General features: G+C 40.1%; 1 protein-coding gene and 1 non-coding gene across 2 annotated transcripts in view; one reads left to right on the top strand and one right to left on the bottom strand.

Moving 5' to 3' along the window:
* Positions 1–1,868: 1,868 nt before the first annotated feature.
* On the bottom strand, positions 1,869–1,973 carry LOC128688432 (U6atac minor spliceosomal RNA). Its single transcript, XR_008407010.2, has one exon. It is a non-coding gene; the product is annotated as a U6atac minor spliceosomal RNA (small nuclear RNA).
* A 6,547-nt stretch (positions 1,974–8,520) lies between these two features.
* Positions 8,521–24,985, top strand: part of RhoGAP71E (Rho GTPase activating protein at 71E) — a gene marked incomplete in the record, with an annotated part of 184,455 nt that continues 167,990 nt past the window's right edge. Inside the window, 3 exon segments of the mRNA XM_070086688.1 lie at positions 8,521–8,669; positions 16,441–16,548; positions 22,968–23,097. Coding sequence (XP_069942789.1) covers positions 22,994–23,097 — 104 coding nt within the window.

Below are 24,985 nucleotides of genomic sequence, written 5' to 3'. Positions count from 1 at the left end.
GCCGGGCCACCACTTGGAAAAGGCCCGGGCCGGGAGAATACCAGCGAATCTTTAATAATAATAAAATCAGGTAACATTTCATACATTTAGTAAATTCCCTAGTTCAGAGAACTTAGGGGAAGCGCTAAACCCACAGGGGTCATACAGCGCCTGGGGAATGGGAGACAAACAGTAGTGAACTAAAACTAGAACTTTGAGGTTGGTCAGGACACGACAAGTGTTTCCTGAGTGTATCTGTGTATGACTTAGTTATTATTTGCAGTCTTTATCGTTTGGATTTTTTCCATTCAATTTTTTTGGTAAATTGTGACGTGGAATCATATGACTTAAGTAATTATTTATCAGTAATTTTAGATATGGTGTTTTAGTAATTTTAGCATACAAACAGAGGTACAAAAAATACAGGTAAGAGCAGCATGCCAAAGCCACTTATATGCATAGCATTACGGGCTGGCTTAAAATTAACTTAAGATTAACTAAGCAATGATGAAATCAGTGATAAGACATTATTGTAAACAGATAACTATAAAATACAAATGAGTATTACAAAGACAGGTCATATGGTTGCATGCATTGCTGTTCATTCAGTAGAATGGAGTATTCTGTTAGGTAGTGTATTTAAAAAAAATAACAAAGTTAGGTTTAACATTTGTGTGATATAATTGTGAGTAACATTTAGGATATACAATTTATATGGTTCAGTTATTCAGTATTTATTTAGTTTTGAGTGAGTAAGTGAACTTTGAGAAGAGACTTGAATTTATAAACAGGTAGTGTTTCTTTTATATTTACAGGTAATGAATTCCAGATTTTAGGGCCTTTTATGTGCATTGAGTTTTTGCATAGCGTGAGATGGACACGAGGAACATCAAAGAGTGATCTGTGCCTTGTATTATGGTCATGTGTTCTGTTGAGGTTGGCAAGGAGATGTTTGAGGGGAGGGTTAATATCAGAGTTAAGTGTTCTATGTATGTAATAGGTGCAATAATAAGTATGGATGTTTTGTATGGTGAGTAGGTTGAGTGTTTTGAATATTGGTGGAGTGTGCTGCCTGTAGTGAGAATTTGTTATCATTCTAACTGCAGCCTTTTGTTGGGTAATTAGTGGTCTGAGATGGTTAGTTGTTGTTGAGCCCCATGCACAAATTCCATAGGTGTTAATGTATATTTATCAATAAAATATAAAAAAAATCTTTATCTAATATCAATATGCCGTCAAAACCACTGTAATAGTTTAAGTTTGTTTTTTTTAAACTATTCGTAGATTATTCTATATGAAAATTTTAATGAAACACCAAAAAAAAAAAAAGGCGTAAATGAAGTAGTTATCCCCAAAACACTACATTTTCTTTCATTTTATTTTATATGATGCAGTACGAGAGAAAATAGTTTTCACAATTGAAATGTAACTAAAATTTTAGTTTAGCGCTCCCCCGTGATTATAACAATAACAATAACTAAAAATTTTTATTTCCTTGAAAATTTAGGTGACAAATATATCTTTAATTTAACTCTAAAAAAATTCAATAAAGCATTTTTTTACTCGTTCATTAACACACAAAAAAAGATTAACATAGATTTTTAAGGAAAACTTTAAAAAAAAGTGTTTGTCCATTTTGAAAGACAATTTTTCGTTGTTTAAATACATATATATATTTCTGGTAAACCTACAAATATACATCTTAATTACTAAAAATATATTACGTGAAACAGTTGTGGTCAGCAGCTAGAGGATTCGAACCTGGTACAAGTAGTCACCTGTACATGCAACACTCCACATAATCCCAAATATATATAATGACATACACAAATACTAAATATACTGATAAAACCTTAAATATCATAATAAAAACAATCAATGCGGTGGTCAAAAAAAATGTGTCAGGTGTCGCCGTAGCGACGGTGCCTTGACAGTATGTGTGTTGTCCGTCCTTATCAAGGGGAGTGCTAACCTTCTCTCCTTTCGTACAACACAGGTTTCTGTTTCTCCTTCTCCCTGGTTAATTTGACTTTGTCAAGTGGCGTTCTCTCTTTTTTTTTCCGTGAGTTTATTCAGGTACACGTAAACACAGTTACTTAAATTGTCATATATAACATTATATGTGTAGGTTACCTAGGATAGGCCCCCCAAAAAACTCGGACAAAATGGCTTATTTCCATTGGGGTTTTGACTTTGAGTTAAGTAAGTTATTATTCAGGTACAGGTACACATACAATTATATAGATTATCATACATAGCAGCATATGTGTTGATTACCTAGGATAACCCCAAAAAATTAGCGACTTATTTCCATTGGGGTCCTTGGAGAGCCTAGGTAATTTACATGTATGTAAAACAATTGTAAGATAAGATAAGATTTCGTTCAGATTTTTAACCCCGGAGGGTTAGCCACCCAGGATAACCCAAGAAAGTCAGTGCGTCATCGAGGACTGTCTAACTTATTTCCATTGTGGTCCTCAATCTTGTCCCCCAGGATGCGACCCACACCAGTCGACTAGCACCCTGGTACCTATTTGCTGCTAGGTGAACAGGACAGCAGGTGTAAGGAAACGCGTCGAAATGTTTCCACCCGTCGAGAATCGAACCCTGGCCCTCCGTGTGTGAAGCGCGAGCTTTAGCCACCAGGCTTATATGAGTGAATATACATACTGTAAGAGATGTCATTCCATCCCAGCTCATTTCAAGACTCAGTCCTCTCATGCATATTGCCATCATTTTCCCAGAATACCCCATCAACAGCAGTCATCCAATACCCAGGTACCTACTTACTGCTAGGTAAGTTTATTTAGGTATACAAAAATACAGTTATATAGATTATCATACATAGCATTATATGTGTAGGTTACCTAGGATAACCCAAAAAAGTCAAAGTGACTTATTTCTGTGAACAAGGGCAGCAGCTGTAAGGAAACATGCCCAATATTCTGGGTTATCCTAAGTAATCTACACGTATGCTGTTAGGTCTAATAATTTACGTAACTGTATTTATGTGTACCTGTACCTCAGTAAACTTACTCAGCTCACACATTAAGGTCCGGGTTTGAATCCCCGGTACGGCTGGAAAATATTAGAACGTGTTTCCATAAGACACCTGCTGTCCATGTTCATCCATTAGTATAAAATGGGTACCTGGGTGTTGGTCGACTGGTGTGGGTCGCATCCTGGAACATAATAGACCTAATTTGCCCGAAATGCTCAGCATAACAAGCGGCTTTGTATATAGTAGTGTGTCATTGATGTCAGCTAAGCCTGTATACGAACATTAAAATGGTATAAAATACCGACAGGTTGTTAGGTAAGACACATATGCAACAGTTAGGTATCTTTATTTCGAAACGTTTCGCCTACACAGTAGGCTTCTTCAGTCGAGTACAGAAAAGTTGATAGAACTTTTCTGTACTCGACTGAAGAAGCCTACTGTGTAGGCGAAACGTTTCGAAATAAAGATACCTAACTGTTGCATATGTGTCTTATCTAATAAGCCTGTATACCTTATACATATGTAAATAAAGATATTTTTATTATTATAGTTGACATCATTGACATACTATATATAAAGCCCCTGATTATGTAGAGCTATTCGGGCAGTTTAGATTAATCTTGTCCCCCAGGATTCGACCCACAACAGTTGACTAATACACAGTACTTACTTAATGCTAGGTGAACAGGGGCGGCAACAGGTGTAAGGCAACATTTCACCTGTGCCGGAGACTTATCCTAGACTTCCAGTGTGTGGATTGAGGACATTACCAACCAAGCCACGAGCACCCGGTTGAACTATCAGATAACTTAAATTGGTTGAGATAATAATAATAATAATAATAATAATAATAATAATAATAATATTTCTTCAAGTATATGTACAAAATATATAGGCCTAGGCTGACATCAGTGGCACACTACTATATAGAATTCTTTATATTCAAACCATAGTATTAGAAAAAAATAAAAGCTTTTTGAGTTAAGGTGCCAAGTCAGGCCCGGACTTTTTCTTTAAGAGGGGTGAATGTTGCCTGGAGACTGAATGGGTGATTAAGAGAGATGATTTTTGCTGAGTAACAATAGATTTCAGATGATTAGCTGGTGTTGATCTCCACACACTGATACCATAGGTGAGGTACGAATGGAATAAAGAGTAGTATAAAGTGAGCAAGGTTGTTTGGGAGACAATCAAAATAGCAAGGGTCACCCCGATCCACAAAGGAGGAGACCAAACAGAGTTGAATAACTATAGGCCAATATCCAACTTACACCCTCTCTCAAAAATCTTCGAAAAATTAATTCATAAACGAATCTACTCCTACCTTATCTCCCAAAACATACTCAACCCCTGCCAATTTGGATTCAGGCCTAATAAAAATACTAATGATGCTATTATACACATGCTAGAACATATATACACTGCAATAGAGAAAAAAGAAGTCCCACTGGGGATCTTCATTGACTTACGTAAAGCTTTTGATACAGTTGACCATGACTTGCTCCACGTAAAATTATCACACTATGGTATAAGAGGGCACTCCCTCAACTACCTCAAGTCATACCTCAGCAACAGAAGCCAATATGTGTACGCAAATGGGGCAAACTCTTCTGCACAACCAATTACAGTTGGTGTCCCACAGGGAAGTGTCCTTGGCCCTCTTCTCTTTCTCCTATACATAAATGACCAACGTATTTCTGAAAGAATGTTGCTGTATAGTCCTTGTGGCTTAGCGCTTCTTTTTGATTATAATAATAATAATCTGAAAGAATGTCCACTGTTACGGGAATATTTTTTTTTTTAGAAAAATCCTGGATGTGTGTGTGTGTGTGTGTGTGTGTGTTGAATTTTAGTTCGCTGTCCAGGTGTATACTCATAATTTACCCTCGTCCTACCTTTTAATTGTATATTGTTGATCTTTATGTTCAAATGAACAGTGCTACAGTAATGTGCATATTTATTGGGAAGTATACCTGGAGTTTCGGGGGTCAACGCCCCCGCGGCCCTGTCTGTGACCAGGCCTCATCGTGGATCAGGGCCTGATCAACTAGGCATTGCTGTTGGATGCACGTAAACCGACGTACGAACCACAGCCCGGCTGATCAGGTACTGATTTTAGGTGCCTGTCCAAAGCCTTCTTGAAGACAGCCAGGGGTCTATTGGTAATCCCCCTTATTGTGTTGTCTCTTATCGTGCTAGTGGCATCCCTGCTTTTCAGTGGGGGAATGTTACATCGCCTGCCAAGACTTTCATTGGGAGTGATTTTTGTGTGCAAATTTGGTTCTAATCCCTCTAGGATTTTCCAAGTGTATATAATCATGTATCTCTCCCGCCTGCATTCCAGAGAGTACAGGTCGAGGAACTTCAACCGCTCCTAGTAATTTAGGTATTTTATCGCAGTTATGTGTGCCCCGAAGGTTCTTTTTACATTTTCTAGGTCAGCAATTTCACCTGCCTTGAAAGGCGCTGTTAGTATGCAGCAATATTCCAGTCTAGATAGAACACGCGACCTGAAGAGTGTCATCATCGGCTTGTCATCCCTAGTTTTGAAGGTTCTCATTATCCATCCTGTCATTTTTCAAGCAGATGCGATTGATACAATGTTGTGGTCTTTGAAAGGGAGATCCTCTGACATTATCACTCCCAGGTCCTTTACATTGTGATGATATAGAACATTTATTTGGAAAGTTAATGTTTATTTAAAAAATACATGGCAATGATATGACAGGACTCCAATGGAAGTAAGTCACTTTGACTTTTTTGGGTTATCCTAGGTTCTCTACACATATGCTGATATGTATGATAATCTATGTAACTGTATTTGTGCATACCTGAATAAACTTACTTAGACAGATAATTGATTTAATGAGAGATATGTTTGGCATTGCTACAGGCTTGGCATAGAATCGACCTATGCTGAACACATTTTAGCAAATTCGTAGTGGTACCAGGTCCTAATAACATCAGCAATTAGCTTCTTCACAGTTGAAGTCCTGTACTGCGATCCTGCGTTTGGTTATCGCCCATAGATTCTCAATTGGGTTGAGGTTAGGAGAATTTCCAGGCCAATTTAGAATGCTTAGCCCCACTCTCTTCGAAGAATGTCAGCATTTTTCTGGAATTGTGGCATGGGGCTAGATCCTGCTGGAAAATGCCTTCTCCATCAGGAAAGTATCTGTCCACCATGGGAAGCAAATGAGCTGCCTGGATTGCCTTGTATTTCCCACTGTTCATCGTTCCCTCAGCAATACCAAGCTGTCCTAAAAAAGCTTAGGTGGGTGTTATGGCGCTTGTTGTATGTGTCCATTCCAAATCCTACCTTACTAATAGGTATCAGTATGTCACCATTAAAGACAGCCTCATCAACACGGCCACTTTATACTGGAGTTCCGCAGGGAAGTGTCCTTGGTTCCCTGCTCTTCCTCATTTACATTAATGATCTTCCAAACGTATCCCAACACCTGAAACTCATTCTCTTTGCTGACGACACGACTTACGTCATCTCTCACCCTAATCTTGCCACCCTCAACACCATTGTTAACGAGGAGCTGCTCAAAACTCTGACTTGGATGACAGCCAATAAACTTACACTTAACACTGACAAAACCTACTACATTATGTTTGGTAGCAGAGCAGGTGTTGCGCAACTTAACATTAAGATCGACAACACTAATTGCCAGACATAATGAGGGCAAATTCCTAGGTCTATACCTCGACAACAACCTAAATTTCAGCACCCATATCCAACACGTAACAAAAAAAGTATCCAAAACGGTGGGGATCCTCTCCAAGATACGATATTACGTGCCTCAAACTGCCCTTCTCACACTATACCATTCTCTCACTTATCCATACCTCACCTATGCTATTTGTGCTTGGCGATCAACTGCAGCAACACATCTAAAGCCAATAATAATCCAACAAAAAGCCGCAGTAAGAATAATCACTAAATCCCATCCCTGGCAACATCCTCCCCCCACTCTTCATAGATCTAAACTTACTCCCTGTTCAGAACATCCACACTTACTACTGTGCAATCTACATCTACAGGATCTTAAATTCCAATATTAACCTTGACCTAAAACGCTTTCTTGATAGTTGTGACAGGACCCACAGGCATAACACCAGACACAAACATCTCTATGACATTCCCCGTGTCCGACTAAACCTTTACAAAAATTCAATGTGTGCCAAAGGGCCTAAAATCTGGAACACCCTACCTGAAGACTCTAGAACTGCAGACACATTCATCACTTTCAAAACTACAGTTAGAAAACATCTTATCTCACTGATACACCCCATCAACTAACTACATGCAAACCACCTGGTGGTTCACACTTACACTTACTCACCCAATGACTATAAACACAGAAATACGAATCTTAATCTTAAAATAATCAATCCTAACTAGTCATAAGTTTGCCTATGATACTCCAATATAGACACTATGTATTGTGCCAAAACAAAAGCATTCACATTGCTAAACTCACAAACTATAATGTAGTCACTTACCCTTAATACCATAATCTGTAATAATTTAAAGTTTAGAATTACTCTAAGTCTGCCCGAAATGCCTAGCCATGCTAGGTGTCCTAGTGGCCCCCTCTGTAATTAGTATTTTAAAACATGTAAAGCGCACAATATTCAAAATCTGTAAGCCCCGCATTGTAATCTTTATTCAATTCAGTTCAATTCAAAGTTTATTCTCTATAAGGATTACAATGCTGAGTTTACAGAATTTGGTTATTGTGTAGTTTACATGTAGTAAAATAATGATTACAGAGTGTACCACTAGAACACCTAGCATGGCTAGGCATTTCGGGCAGACTTAGTTTAATTCTTAATTTTAAAATATTACAAATTATGAGGTAAGTTGGTATTATGGCTAAGTGACTAAATACTAGTTTGTGAGTTTAGCAATGTGAATGCTTTTGTTTTGGCACAATACAGTCTTGTCCCCCAGGATGCGACCCACATGAGTCGACTAACACCCAGGTACTTACTTACTGGTAGGTGAACAGGGACAGCAGCTGTTAGGAAACATGCCCAACGTTTCCAGCCAGCCAGGGACTAAACCACGGACGCTGTAAGGCGAGTACGTTAGCAGTATAATATTTACAGGCCGAAATGCTCATGCATGCTAATGGCTTTCTTTGTGTTTAAAAATATTTTAATATATATATATAGTACTCATTATATATTATGCAAATAAATAAATTTTTGAATTTGAGTTTGATTTTGAATTGTAAATTAATTATTGTAAAGATCAGAGAGGATCAATGCTTATTTATATTCATACGTATACAAAGTTGAATTAATGAAACAAGTTGAAATAAGAATTAAGAGTGTTATTTATCGAAACTTGATACATCGTACTGTGTAAATTATATAGCTGATGGGCAGCTACCCACTTCGCCAGCATTGTTTTTTTTTAGTTAAAAACTTTTGCCATGATTATAACCATTATAAATACATCTGTTATGATTGCCAGAACAATACATGTTTTAAACTTGGCGGGTTGTTAGAGCGAGGTAGTTTAGGCAGCGGCCACCAGGATTATATTTACAGGCGCCATATTGATTTTTATAATGTTTGGATAGGTGTGGTTTGGGATGGAGGTTGTTCAGAGAAAATTAGGAAAATGGAATGACTTTTAAAGTCAAAACACCCTATCCAACCCTTCCATATGGTAAGTTGAGTGTAGCAAGCTAGAGTGACTGGCTTGATGAGGAGTAACCTGGCAACTTGGTGGGTAAACACCAACAAGCAGGGACAGTTCATTCCTTTTATTGTTATTATAAGATAAAACTACCCTAGGGCATGAGGATGATTTGTGAAGACTGTTTATGCTTAATGTATGTTGGCTCATGTTTAATACAGTACAATAAGAGGAAAATAAGAATGATCACTACGAGAATAATAGACCAGTGGCTTGACTGGATGGGATTTTCTCCATTGGAAATAGTCACATTGCTTGAATTCATCAGGTTATCCTGGGTTAAATATACAGAATTTTTCCACTACTATTTTATATAACATCCGTGTGCACTCAAGACAATTGCAGAACTTTTGTATCCAAAAACCTAAGTAAGTTTATTTAGGCACAAGTGCAGTTATTATATATAATGTAAATTACCTACGATAACCCCCCAAAAAGTTAGACAAAGTGACTCGTATTTTCAGTTTCAAAATATACAGCACTTTTGCAGTGTGAATGATATTGTTAGTTTATGGATACAAGTTCAGATGAAGTTAACTTATAATGTTGTTGCTATTCAATGGAGGCGCCTTGATGCTGGCTCTTCCTCCAAAGAATTAGAGCTAACCTCCCGTTCCTCGGATTGGATCTGTGCTCCAGTTCCCCGAATTAAGCCTGAATGCCTTCTACATCCCCCCGGCGCTGTATAATCCTATGGGTTTAGCACTTCCCCTTGATTATAATAATAATAATCCCATTCTTCGGATCAAGCCTGAGTCCCTCTAATTTCTTGTGTGCTGTGTGACCCCTATAGGTTTACTGTTTCGAATTTAATATAATAATAAAATGGTTTCAGCATCTTGATTTGTTTTAAGAGTTGAAAATTGCAGTATTTATTTTAGATGTTGGCTGCTTATGTGGCAGTGATGTATGATAAGCATTTCTGTGATGAATAAAGTCTCACAGTACATATCTGTATAAGTACACTTTGTATGATAATTGTACTTATGTGTACCTGTGTCTAAATAAACTTACTTCATCTCACATGCTATATTAGCTAGAAAGTACGTACTTCCTGATTGAAAAATGTATGCTTGCTTTTATGTACGCAGAAATATAATGAATGTAAAATATGTCGAGGATACAGTATAATTGGTGTATATTTATGAACAAAATTAGGAAATTAATTTATAAAGTTGATGCACAAGGTGGGGTGAATGGTATATTGTATCGGCCAGAATGTTCGAATGTATGCCAGCAACGTCTGTATAACTAATCTCACACAATGAATGGTATTAAGACACACAAAGTAACCATAATCACTGTAAAACTTGCACCCTTTAAGCATGTCAATGTAATATTACAGCAAGCAATCTTCACTGCAGTATGCAGTCAAGACTTTTGTAAAAAAAATATGTTGTATATGAAATTCCTAAATAAAAACGTGCTCTTTGTTAACCCTTAAACGGTCCAAACGTATATATACATTCACCTGCGCAGTGCCCCGAATATTTTGAAAAAAAAAAAACGTTTTTTTTTATAGAAAAAAGAGCACATTTTTTAAAGTGTGTTAGAATAAAAAAGAAATTTAGGGTCATTACTTACCGAGATATGAGGCCGTGAAGCTGGCACTTGGTGATCACCTGACGGCAACGTGGAGCACTGCCGCTTCCAGAAATTCTACATACGTATTTACCGTTTTCTACTATTTTTTTTTTTGTCATTTTCTTAGTTTTCATGATGTGATAATTATGTTTTATAGTAAATCTGTTGATTTCAATGCCAATTGTTGTTTATACACCAATATTATACCTGGAGAGAGTTCCGGAGGTCAACGCTCCCACGGCCTGGTCTGTGACCAGGCCTCATGGTGGATCAGAGCCTGATCAACCAGGTTATTACTGCTGGCTGCACGCAATCCAACATACAAGCCACAGCCCGGCTGGTCAGGTACCGACTTTAGGTGCTTGTCCAGTGCCTGCTTGAAGACAGCCAGGGGTCTATTGGTAATCCCCCTTATATATGCTGGGAGGCAGTTGAACAGTCTTGGGCCCCTGACACTTACTGTATTGTCTCTTAACGTGCTAGTGACACCCCTGCTTTTCATTGGGGGGATGTTGCATCATCTGCCGAGTCTTGATTTCGTTGTGAGTGATTTTCGTGTGCAAGTTTGGTACTAGTCTCTCTAGGATTTTCCAGGTGTATATAATCATGTCTCTCTCTCACCTGCGTTCCAGGGAGTACAGGTTCAGGTATTTCAAGCGCTCCCAGTAATTGAGGTGTTTTATCTCCATTATGCGTGCTGTAAAGGTTCTCTACATTTTCTAGGTCAGCAATTTCACCTGCCTTGAAAGGTGCTGTTAGTGTGCAGCAATATTCCAGCCTAGATAGAACAAGTGACCTGAAGAGTGTCATCATGGGCTTGGCATCCCTAGTTTTGAAGGTTCTCATTATCCATCCTGTCATTTTTCTAGCAGATGCGATTGATACAATGTTATGGTCCTTGAAGGTGAGATCCTCCGACATGATCACTCCCAGGTCTTTGACGTTGGTGTTTCGCTCTATTTTGTGGCTGGAATTTGTTTTGTACTCTGATGAAGTTTTAATTTCCTCATGTTTACCATATTGGAGTAATTGAAATTTCTCATCGTTGAACTTCATATTGTTTTCTCCAGCCCACTGAAAGATTTGGTTGATGTCCGCTGGAGCCTTGCAGTGTCTGCAATGGAAGACACTGTCATGCAGATTCGGGTGTCATCTGCAAAGGAAGACTCGGTAGTGTGGCTGACATCCTTGTCTATGTCAGATATGAGGATGAGAAACAAGATGGGAGTGAGTACTGTGCCTTGTGGAACAGAGCTTTTCACCATAGCCGCCTCAGACTTTACTCTGTTGACTACTACTCTTTGTGTTCTGTTTGTGAGGAAATTATAGATCCATCTACCAACTTTTCCTGTTATTCCTTTAGCACGCATTTTGTGCGCTATTACGCCATGGTCACATTTGTTGAAGGCTTCTGCAAAGTCTGTATATATTACATCTGCATTTTTTTTTTGTCTTCTAGTGCATCTAGGACCTTATCGTAGTGATCTAGTAGTTGAGACAGACAGGAGCGACCTGCTCTAAACCCATGTTGCCCTGGGTTGTGTAATTGATGGGTATCTAGATGGGTGGCGATCTTGCTTCTTAGGACACTTTCAAAGATTTTTATGATATGGGATGTTAGTGCTATCAGTCTGTAGTTCTTTGCTATTGCTTTACTGTCCCCTTTGTGGAGTGGGGCTATGTCTGTTGTTTTTAGTAACTGTGGGACGACCCCCTTGTCCATGCTCCCTCTCCATAGGATGGTAAAAGCTCATGATAGGGGCTTCTTGCAGTTCTTGATGAACACGGAGTTCCATGAATCTGGCCCTGGGGCAGAGTGCATGGGCATGTCATTTATTGCCTGTTCGAAGTCATTTGGCATCAAGATAACATCAGATAGGCTTGTGTTAACCAAATTCTGTGGCGCTCTCATAAAAAATTCATTTTGATCTTCGACTCTGTCTGGTTAGCGGCCTGCTAAAAACTGAGTCATATTGGGACTGAGTAGCTCACTCATTTCCTTGCTGTCATCTGTGTAGGACCCATCTTGTTTAAGTAGGGGCCCAATACTGGATGTTGTTCTCAATTTTGATTTGGCATAATTAAAGAAATACTTGGGTTTCTTTCGATTTCATTTATGGCTTTTAGTTCTTCCCGCGATTCCTGACTCCTATAAGATTCCTTTAGCTTAAGTTCGATGTTTGCTATTTCTCTGACCAGTGACTCCCTACGCATTTCAAATATATTGGCCTCTTTTAGCCGCTCTGTTATTCTTTTCCGTCGCCTGTAGAGGGAGCGCCTGTCTCTTTCTATTTTACATCTACTCCTTTTTCTTAAAGGAATAATCCTTGAGCATACATCGAGTGCCACCGAGTTAATCTGTTCTAGGCATAAGTTGGGGTCTGTGTTGCTTAGTCTATCTTCCCAGCTTATATCGTTTAGGACTTCGTTTACGTGGTCCCACTTTATGTTCTTGTTATTGAGGCTGAATTTGGTGAAGGCTCCCTTGTGACTAATCTCATTTTGTCGGTCTGGGGCTCCATGCATATATGTCTGAGCCTCGATTATGTTGTGATCTGAGTATATTGTTTTTGATATGGTGACATTTTGTATCAGATCATCACTGTTAGTGAAGATGAGATCTAGTGTATTCTCCAGTCTAGTAGGCTCTATTATTTGCACTAGTATCTGTATCTGTTGGTTTGGAGTGGAGGCCATCGACTGTGGTTCCACTCCAGAAATGACTGGATTTGGCATATGATTTCTGCCATTTATTATTAACATATTGTCATAAACACACATGTACACACTGATGATTTTGCACACCTGGCTGAATTACATTATTATCTACACTATATACAAGTATTTACATGCCCCACTCATTTTTCTAGAATTCCATTGTATGATACTCCATGAAGCATGGATTCATACAGTGCGCCACCTTACACTGGTGACAAATGAATCGTGTGTCCTTCCGCTGTTGCGGTCGTTTTTTGGTGGTAGCACATACTACACACTTTTTCTGGGAATTCTTCTTTGGGGTAGGTGGTATTGGTATCAGATAGTGACAGTTACGAGTTATTCGGTCTGCACTTCCCCCACTGGCTGTGATTGTGGGACAAGTCGCTGTTGAGGGGCAGGTACAGTTGTGGTAGCATACTTTCTTGCTATCTGTTTGACAACATTCAGAGAGAATTCTGTTAAACATTGTCATTTTCCTGTCTTTAACTCCTACATATTGAATGCAATGAGCACTGCAATGTCTACAAGGTGAAAAAACAGTTTTATATACCACTTGCGACTCCTACGTACACAGTCAACAAACCCTATCATCATGTCACACTTGTCAACTAGTCGCATATTGTACGTATAGTCCATGACAGCAGCTGGCTTTACAATAGGCTCATTGTTGAACCTGCTCTGTCTGTCTGTTTGTACCACCTTGTTTCTGTGGATGGTTGACAGCAGTGTCACGACCCGTTTGTCATGTCACGTCAGTGCCATGATGTCATTAGCATGAAACTTTTGCACTGCACCTTCAACATTGTCTCCACTGAACCTTGGCATGTGTTTTTTATTCCTTCTCACTGTTCCACATATATCAGTATTGTTCACACATAGGAAATCTGTGAGCATAGGGCTTGTATACCAGTTGTCTGTGTACAATGTATGGCCCTTGCCAGGGTATGGTTCCATCATCCTGCGAACAACTTCACCGGAAATGCCCAACATCCATCTGTCATCATCGAGTGTGCTTCTCCCAGTGTATACAATAACATCTAACACAAGACCACTCTCACAGTCACACATAACAAAAAGTTTTATACCAAAGCGATTACATTTGCTCAGTATATATTGCTTGAATGAGAGGCATCCCTTGAACAGAATCAAAGACTCATCAACAACAATGTTCTTGAAGGGATAAAAGTATGCACTGAATTTCTGCTTCAAATACATAAACACTTCCCAGATTTTGTATAGAAGGTCATTTCTGTTTGGCGTATTTCTGTCTGAGAAGTGCAACATTTGTAGCAACAGAGTGAATCTGTTGCACGGAAAGTGGTCATGGAAAACTGGAGTACTGATGACATGGTCTGTGGACCAGTAATTACGTATATTGTTCTTATAGATATGTGGCATAAGCATGACAGCGGCAAGGAATAAATATATTTCAGTCACTGTTGTGTCTTTCCACCTGTGCAGGTGTGATGATTCTCCAACCTCTGCTGTGTTGTCCATGACATATCGGTAATAATTGTTTGTTTGGGTCGCTATCAAGTTCATTATAGGCTCGTCAAAGTACAACTGGAAATAGTCTAACTCTAGACTTAATCGTTAGGGGACATTCTGGCTGGATACCACTTCCACTCGCATCAAAATCACAAGGCTGTGGCACGAATATACTTTGTGTCCAGTTCCACTCATGATCACATGGTGCAGGGTGGACCTGTGGCATGGGGCGAGGGGAAGCAGGAGGAGGGACAGGAGTAGAGGCAGCACATGGTTGAGGGGATGCCGGGTAGTCCTTTGTCTGTCCACCCACCTCGCCATATGGTCCAGGCACCGTGCCACCCACCACTACTTTCTCCATCCCCGCATATTCGCCTTCATGATCACTTTCACTATCAGTGGCTGGGGTTTTGGATCGTGACCTGCCACGACCCATGGGGATTGCATATGGCACACGGCTTGACCGTAGACGACGACGCCTAAAAGTATGCTTCACTGGTGAATAATGAACTTCACTCGCTAGATGAATCCTCGAATGGCATAAAATCAATCTCATCGTCACTTACATCACTTTCACTATCACTAAAAAACCGGGAAAAATTATAGTTTCCTCTTGCGAAGTTGCCTATGGGTAACACTCGCCACTCCAGAGGTACTTGGCCCAGGGTCTTGTGTGACCACACTGGCCACCCCAGAAGTCCTTGGCCCAGGGTTAGGTGTGGCTACCCCAGAGGTGATGGGCTGAGGGTCATCTGGGTTATCATCGACATTTTCACTAATTCCTTGAATATTACTAGCCCCATTGGTGTCAAATCCACTAAACTCATGATCCATATCACTTCTCGAATAGTAGAGTGTTAATACGACGAGGCGTGAGTGAATCACGAGGATGTGCCATGATGCTGACCCAAGATGGAGCTGGATGTAACTGGACTTACCATGTGGTACCCAGGTGTGCCCAATTTTTTCATACGGTGCACACTGAGTGCGCACACCCATTCTCTGATGTCTAGGCGACTCAGGCCTATTGCGCCAATTTTGAATGAATGAAAAATGAAATGTATACATGTATATACGTTTGGGGCGCTGCACATGAGAACGTATATATATGTTTGGACAGTTTAAGGGTTAAAAAGATGTCAATTAAAATTATATTGAACTAAAATAAATTCAAATTGTTGCAATTTTTTTAATACAGTATAAAGGTAAAGTAAACACAGCCATTATCATTTTTTACGACAACAGTACCTGAAATGCTTTGCATATCAAGGGGGCTTTCTATAAAGTAGTAATATAGTATGTCAATTACCTTAACTATAATATTCTGTATGTGTTCCACTTGTAGAAATAGTGTCCTTGGTTCAGTCCCTGACATGGGTGGAAATACTGGTCCTTTCTTTACACCTGCTGTCCCTGTTAAGTAGCAGTAAGTAGGGACCTTGTTGTAAGCCGACTGGTGTGGGTCGCATGATTGAAGGACCCCAGTGAAAATAAGACAAACAGTCCTCAGTGATGCACTGACTTTCTTGGGTTACCCTGGATGGCTATCCCTCCAGGTTAAAAAATCCGAACAAATATTACGATAAAATTTGTTCGGATGACCCTTATAGATTAAGTGCCTCTTTTGATTATAATAATAATCTTATCTTACACAGTGGAACTCCAGCTGGCTTTTGGCTGTCTCAAACAGAACAATGAGGTCCAGCACTGTGGACATGATCTCGCTGCCACACATTTTTATAGAAAGAAAATGAGAAAATTATGAGTATAAAGGGGCATGAGACTCCAATGGAAATAAGTGGCTGTCTGACTTTTTAAGGTTATCCTAGGCAATTTAAACACATTACTATGTATGATAATTTGTGTTATAGTATTTGTGTATACCTGTACCTAAATAAACTTACTTATTTAATTTTAAGGTGAGTTTTACATAGTTTACTTTTAACAGATGCTTTGGAGTGACCCTGTCAATGGAGATGGAGCGAGTATGACGTAAGACATTCATGAAGAAGCCACCAGACTGAGAGCGTGAGGAGGGCCCAGCCTCGGGAGTTTTGTAAGTAAAATACTGGTACCGTTTATCTGGATCTCATTTATTTTAATTATTGTAATAGTAATGAAGGAACATGTTAAATAATTTTTTTTTTTATGATAGGTGGTGATTAACCCTTTGAGGGTTTCGGACGTACTAGTACGGCTTACGACCCAGGGATTTTGACATACTAGTACGCCTAAATTCTAGCGCCCTCAAATCTAGTGGGAGAAAGCTGGTAGGCCTTCATATGAAAGAATGAGTCTATGTGGTCAGTGTGCACAGTCTAAAAAAAATCCTGCAGCACACAGTGCATAATGAGAAAAAAAAAAACTGACCGTTTTTTTGGAATAAAACAGCGACTTTGCACTGTATTTTCGTATGGTATTTATTGTTGTATTCTAGTTTTTCTGGTCTCATTTTATAGAATGGAAGACATATTACAGAAATTGAGATGATTTTGACTGGTTTTACAATGAAAGACACCTTGAAATTGAGCTCAAAGTAGCAGAAATGTTCGATTTTTACCAAATTTCAAAAGTAAACAAATCGTGCCAATGATCCAATACACGTCAACTGGTGAGTCTAATATTCTTTCACAAGTGCGCCAATAATATTTATACCATTTTTTACACTAATGCAGTAGTCTGCATAACAGTAAATCTTATATTTTTTGTGAGAATAAAAATTCAAAGTGGAAAGCAAAAGAATACGTATAAGAGGGGCCTTGAGACGTGACTAATGACCAGAGGAAATGTCATTTTAGTGCCAGGAATGTCTTTCTTGTTTATTCTGGACCCTATTCGGAAATTGGCATCTTTTGAAATTTGTATGAAATTGGCAAAATTGCTAAATTCTGACCACTGTACTGGATAGTTGAATTTCATAAATGGGTGGTTTCTTGCACCCATTCGATAGTAAAAATGGAGTTCTAGCGAAATATTCATGTTTTTTGTCGACTAGTACAGTGGAATTGGCCGAAAATGGGGCTCAAAGTGGGCAAAATCGCCGATGCGTAAACATCCCCGAGACCGCTAACTTCGCGAGAGCATAACTCCGTAAGTTTTCCATCAAATTTCAAACTTTTGGTGTCCTTATGATCGGGAAAAGATTGTCTATCTTTTCATAAGAGAAATTTTTTTTTTTTTTTAAATTTGGTCGACCCTGAGAACGAGTTTCGGAGAGGGCATGTCGACCCTCAAAGGGTTAATATTCCAGGGGATAACTGTTTTTACATTATCATATGTATCTTAATTATGACTGCTTTGCTAGTAAGAGAAAAGCAGTTTTTTACAGTGCAAGTTTTCACAATACAGTACTCATCCATTGAATCTCCTTTGTCATACTACTGACAGTCTCTCTTAAGTTAGTTTACAGATACAGTGGTACCTTAACTTCGAGTGCCCCAACTTACGAGTTTTCTGAGTTATGAGCCATTGCTTGGTCGATTTTTTGCTTTGAGTTGCGAGCCAAAATTCGAGTTATGGGCAAGGTTCAGATACGCTGCCACTAGTTGGCACAGCGAATGCCACAACAGGAACGCACACCGGTAAGCTGTCCTAATATACAAGTACAGTTAGAAATAGAAATACAAATAGCTAGAGCTTCACATTAAGGAGGATATTAATAGAGTATTCAAGAGGTTGCTAGTAGAATTACAGTAAATCAACCATTCAAATCATTATGAAGCCCTGTGTAGTCTGCAATCAATCAAACAAACGGGCTTCCACATGGATAAATTGTAATTTTTGTGGAAATTGGTGTCACGCCCCTTGTGCAGATATCCAAGAACTAGCTACAAGCAGTATTAAAACAGGGATGTGTTTTTGGGTATGCCCAAATGAGATAAATCAGTGGACTAAAATCACAAGGGTATTAAAAGAGGATAACATCAAAGCTGCTTTCATAGACAACCTGGAAGCTTTCTACAACAGATGGAAACATAAAAAGTCTGGGCTGAATGGTACTGCCCTTGATACTGGCCATGTAGTCAGAAACTGTAAGGCTGGAGGTGATGTCCTGGTAGTCAGTAAATGTGGGGCTGATAGTGCTGTCCTGGTAGACAGTAATGGTGAAGCTGGAGATTTTGTCCAGGTAGTCGGGAATTATACGCAGGAAGGAATGCATATAAATGGCCTCATGGGAGACAGGAGCCGTAGTGGGAAAACAAGTGTAGTCAAAGATAAGATAAAACCAATATTGCAAACTAGAAATACCACAGGAAATAGCAAACAAGAGGACTCCACTAGCAATAGTGAGGATATATTACCAAAAACAACTGGTGGGAGCTCCATTGTTTGTGCTAGGGAGGATAGGAATAAGGCAGGTAAACATGCACCAACAGGGAATACAGTCACAGAAACCCAAGGCAAACGGAAACCAAGCCTGTGCACATACTATGCACTTGGTATTTGCAGGCATGGAAAATCTGGAAAAACAGATGGGACGTGCCACTATGACCACCCTAGAAAATGCCGTGCCCATATGACAACAGGAAAATGCAAACTCCCTTCCTGTAAGCTTTTTTCACCCTGAAATGTGTACCTCTTCAGTACAGGAAAGACTGTTATAACTTTAATTGCCAGGCACGCCATCTAAAGGGGACAAAAAATACAAAACATCCAGGCCATGGGAAAACCTGGGTGGCCACAGCCACTCAAGAGGGAGAGGTTTTTTAGTGCCAGGAAGGAAAAAAACTGGCAGGAAATGGCAGAAATCGTACACCAAATCCAGTCATTCCTGGAGTGGAACCACAGTCGATGGCCTCCACTCCAAACCAACAGATACAGATACTAATGCCGGAAAAGAAATCCCCCCCCCCCAGTACCAACAATACCAACAGTCCGATGACACACTTCTTTGCAAATATACAGGGTCTAAAGCCAGCAACAAACAACAAAATACCTTTCATCCGTGGACTGCTTGCAGAGGCAAAGGCAATGTTTGGGGCTTTCACTGAGACCCACATAAAGGATCACTTGGACAACGAAATATGGATCCCAGGTTACAACCTATACAGATGCGACAGAGTGAACAGGCAAAAGGGGGGAGGTTGGCCTGTACATTGCAGAGTCACTTGTTTGCACAGAACTGCTTAATGCCTCAAATCATGTAGTGGAAGTTTTAGCAGTAAAGATCGAGAACCAAAACCTAGTCATTGTGGTAGTCTACAAGCCTCCGGATGCAACATGCCAGCAATTCCAGGAACAGCTGTTAAAAATTGACCACTGTCTGGAAAATCTGCCAGCTCTTGCACCCAACATCTTGCTCCTGGGGGATTTCAACTTAAGGCACCTAAAATGGAGGAATAGAGCAAATAATATTGTTGCAGAAATAACACCAGGAGGCAGCTCTGATGAAAACTCACACTCACACGAGCTTTTAAATCTCTGCACAAAATTCAATTTAAACCAGCAAATAATAGAGCCTACTAGACTGGAGAATACACTAGACCTCATCTTCACTAACAATGATGATCTGATACGAAATGTCACCATATCAAAAACAATATACTCAGATCACAACATAATTGAGGTTCAGACATGTATGCGCGGAGCCCCAGACCGACATAATGAGATTAGTCACGAGGGAGCATTCACCAAATTCAACTTCAATAACAAAAACATAAAGTGGGACCAAGTAAACCAAGTCCTAACCGATATAAGCTGGGAAGATATACTAAGCAACACAGACCCCAACTTATGCCTAGAACAGATTAACTCGGTGGCACTCGATGTATGCACAAGGCTTATTCCTTGAAGAAAAAGGAGGAGTAGATGTAAAATAGAAAGAGACAGGCGCTCCCTTTACAGGAGATGGAAAAGAATAACAGAGCGGCTAAAAGAGGTCAATATATCTGAAATGCGTAGGGAGACACTGGTCTGAGAAATAGCAAGCATCGAACTTAAGCTAAAGGAATCTTATAGGAGTCAGGAATCGCGGGAAGAACTAAAAGCCATAAATGAAATCGAAAGAAACCCAAAGTATTTCTTCTCCTATGCCAAATCAAAGTCGAGAACAACGTCCAGTATTGGGCCCCTACTTAAACAAGATGGGTCCTACACAGATGACAGCAAGGAAATGAGTGAGCTACTCAAGTCCCAATATGACTCAGTTTTTAGCAAGCCGCTAACCAGACTGAGAGTCAAAGATCAAAATGAATTTTTTATGAGAGAGCCACATAATTTGGTTAACACAAGCCTATCTGATGTTATCCTGACGCCAAATGACTTCGAACAGGCGATAAATGACATGCCCATGCACTCTGCCCCAGGGCCAGACTCATGGAACTCCGTGTTCATCAAGAACTGCAAGAAGCCCCTATCACGAGCTTTTACCATCCTATGGAGAGGGAGCATGGACACGGGGGTCATCCCACAGATACTAAAAACAACAGACACAGCCCCACTCCACAAAGGGGGCAGTAAAGCAATAGCAAAGAACTACAGACCGATAGCACTAACATCCCATATCATAAAAATCTTTGAAAGGGTCCTAAGAAGCAAGATCACCACCCATCTAGAAACCCATAAATTACACAACTCAGGGCAACATGGGTTTAGAACAGGTCGCTCCTGTCCGTCTCAACTATTGGATCACTACGACAAGGTCCTAGATGCACTAGAAGACAAAATGAATGAAAATGTAATATATACAGACTTTGCAAAAGCCTTCGACAAGTGTGACCGTGGCGTAATAGTGCACAAAATTCGTGCTAAAGGAATAACAGGAAAAGTCGGTCGATGGATCTATAATTTCCTCACTAACAGAACACAGTAGTAGTCAACAGAGTAAAGTCCGAGGCAGCTACGGTAAAAAGCTCTGTTCCACAAGGCACAGTACTCGCTCCCATCTTGTTCCTCATCCTCATATCTGACATAGACAAGGATGTCAGCCACAGCACCGTGTCTTCCTTTGCAGATGACACCCGAATCTGCATGACAGTGTCTTCCATTGCAGACACTGCAAGGCTCCAGGCGGACATCAACCAAATCTTTCAGTGGGCTGCAGAAAACAATATGAAGTTCAACGATGAGAAATTTCAATTACTCAGATATGGTAAACACTAGGAAATTAAATCTTCATCAGAGTACAAAACAAATTCTGGCCACAAAATAGAGCGAAACACCAACGTCAAAGACCTGGGAGTGATCATGTCGGAGGATCTCACCTTCAAGGACCATAACATTGTATCAATCGCATCTGCTAGAAAAATGACAGGATGGATAATGAGAACCTTCAAAACTAGGGATGCCAAGCCCATGATGACACTCTTCAGGTCACTTGTTCTATCTAGGCAGGAATATTGCTGCACACTAACAGCACCTTTCAAGGCAGGTGAAATTGCTGACCTAGAAAATGTACAGAGAACCTTCACGGCGCGCATAACGGAGATAAAACACCTAAATTACTGGGAGCACTTGAGGTTCCTAAACCTGTATTCCCTGGAACGCAGGCGGGAGAGATGCATGATTATACACACCTGGAAAATCCTAGAGGGGCTAGTACCGAACTTGCACACGAAAATCACTCACTACGAAAGCAAAAGACTTGGCAGACGATGCAACATCCCCCCAATGAAAAGCAGGTGTGTCACTAGCACGTTAAAGAGACTATACAATAAGTGTCAGGGGCCCGAGACTGTTCAACTGCCTCCCAGCATACATAAGGGGGATTACCAACAGACCCCTGGTAGTCTTCAAGCTGGCACTGGACAAGCACCTAAAGTTTGTTCCTGACCAGCCGGGCTGTGGCTCGTACGTTGGTTTGCGTGCAGCCAGCAGTAACAGCCTGGTTGATCAGGCTCTGATCCACCAGGAGGCCTGGTCACAGACCGGGCCGCGGGGGCGTTGACCCCCGGAACTCTCTCCAGGTAAACATCTGCTCAGCATCCCATGTCTCACTCGTTCAGTGCATGTGGTTACCTCACTGTAGAAGCATCACTCTTGTGTTGTGCTTGCGTTTTGTGCTTTTTTGTGCAGTTATTTTTACCAAATTTCTTTTTTCTAACCATGTGTCCTAAGAAAGTAAGTGCAAAGGACAGTGTTGAGAAGAAGAGGATGATGTCCATTGAATTAAAGCATGAAATCATAGAAAAACACGAGCAAGGTGTGTGTGTAGTTGACTTGGTGAGTCAGTACGTGCATAGTACTTCTACAGTATGTATCATATTAAAGAAGGAGGAGTCAATACAGGCTATAATGGGGTGGTTTTTGGGGATTAATGGCATTTCAATTAATTTCAACGAGGAAATTTGATATATGTATGAGCAAATTGAGTTATGAGCTCGGTTGCGGAACGAATTAAACTCATAAGTCAAGGTATCACTGTACAAGTCAATAGTAAAACCACTTATTAGTGGCTCCTTGGGATTTTTGTAATTTATTTTCTGCATGATATATACCAGGAAGCCCTGTTAAAGATACATATTTTTTCTTGATCAGGTGTTGTGGGTGGTTGAGGGCGGGATATGAGCACTTGGACTGAGAGAATGCAACGACGAGCTGCCACCCTAGGCAATGTGGTCACCTCCTGTGGCCATCCTAATGTCCCCTACCCTCGCAGGCTTGAGAAGTGAGTATGTATGTTTTTTTTTTTTTTTTTTTTTTTCTATAACCTGGTATGTGACATTATAATGGCAATTTGCTGCATGTTATATGCAGTACATTTCTTTACAGGGGTATATGTTTATTGCAAATGAGTTTCATTTCTAATTGATTTTCTCTTAAATTTGAAAAAGGTGAGAAGTTAGTTTATCTACCCAACAACCCAGTGCAACCCATCCTATGGTTTTATTCTTTAGAATGGAGACAAGTGATTCTTAACCCTTTTACTGTCTCCCAAGTAGATTACGTAGATCTACACTTGCTGCTGATACCAGCTGCTACATACTATTAATTAACCTGTTTTCTCACTCCCCCAGTTTTGAACTGTCTCATATTGGTCCAAGGTGAAGTAAAATACTGTCTGGACTTACCTTCCGAAAGTATTACGTATTTGTGAATAGCTCCTCTACTACAGTACTTTGGATATCTCTTTTCCTTTACTTTTTCCTCTTTCAGGAAAAGAGTTTGAACCTTTTCATCTCTATTCTGGCAGGAAACTCTTGCCCATCAACTTAGATAATTTTTTAATTTCTTTCTCATTTGCTTCAGTTGTTCTTTTCTTAGGTCAATTTTCTTTTCTCCTTGTTCTTAGTCTTTTCTCTCCTTTCATCCTATCTTATCAGGCCAGGCTAGTCTTCGTGTCAATGAACATCATCCCAAGAAACATTGTAGCAGAAAGAGCAGTCCTTCTCATTCCCAACCATCTATCACTATTGAGCTGGGACAGACATAAAGTTGCCCTTGTAGTCTGGCTGGAGCTCTGATGTCTGGCAGATGTTGCTTGGTAGCATTTCATAGAAGATTGCCACTCAGGTTGAGTCCTTTGTCTCTGCCTCCATACTCTGTTATCCTTCCTGTCAGTTATGTTTCCTCTTAAGCCTGAGAGTGGTGATCACTTTCTGCTCGACTGCTCAGCTTTATTCTCCCAGTGTCTGTTTTCATAAGGGCATCTCAGTGTTTGGGTAACAGAGTCTGTCCTTCCTTGTCATTATGGGTGATGTGGGTTTCCTGTCACTGTTACCTGAGATGAGCTGTAGTGAATAACATTAATTAAATTAAATCACAGGCTGTACAAAAAACTAAACAAAATGGTCTTTAAAATATGTACATTATTCACCTTAGTTGCATTGTAGGCATCTGCAAATACTGCAGAAGGTGTGAAGTGTATCTTGTAAACCTTCTGCATTGTTACTTATTTCTTTTACATTTCTAACTTTCAGCACTCTGTAAAGGGAACTATTAATATTCCTATAGAGCCATAATGCTGTACTCTAGGCCGACCCCTACCACGCCTTCCCTCCACTACAGTGTATAAATCTGTAGTGGAGGGAGGGCGGGGTAGGGGTCCGCCTAGGAAGGGTTGGAGGGAGGGGGTAAAGGAGGTTTTGTGTGTGAGGGACTTGGACTTCCAGCAAGCATGTGTGAGCGTATTTGATAGGAGCGAATGGAGACAAATGGTTTTTAATACTTTACGTGCTGTTGGAGTATGGGCAAAGTAACATTTATGAATGGATTCGGGGAAACCGGCAGACTGGACTTGAGTCCTGGAGATGGGGAGTACAGTGTCCACACTCTGAAGGAGGGGTGTTAATGTTGCAGTTTTATAACTGTAGTGTAAAGCACCCCTCTGGCGAGACAGTGATGGAGCGAATGATGAAAGTTTTTCTTTTTTGGGCCACCCTGCCTTGGTGGGAATCGGCCGATGTGTTAATAATAATAATAAAAAAAAGGAGCAATGATGGGGTATTTACCATATACAGTGTATAGGTAGGAGGGGAAGGGGTTGTCCCATGAATGTTTGGAGAGAGGGAGTAAAAGTGTCTTGAGTTTTTAGGGGCTTGAACATCCAGCAGGCC

The sequence above is a fragment of the Cherax quadricarinatus genome, chromosome 19 (assembly GCF_038502225.1).
Source record: "Cherax quadricarinatus isolate ZL_2023a chromosome 19, ASM3850222v1, whole genome shotgun sequence".
NCBI lineage: Eukaryota > Metazoa > Arthropoda > Malacostraca > Decapoda > Parastacidae > Cherax > Cherax quadricarinatus.
The sequence above is the reverse complement of the archived record's forward strand: the minus strand, read 5'-3'. Positions and strand labels throughout refer to the sequence as shown.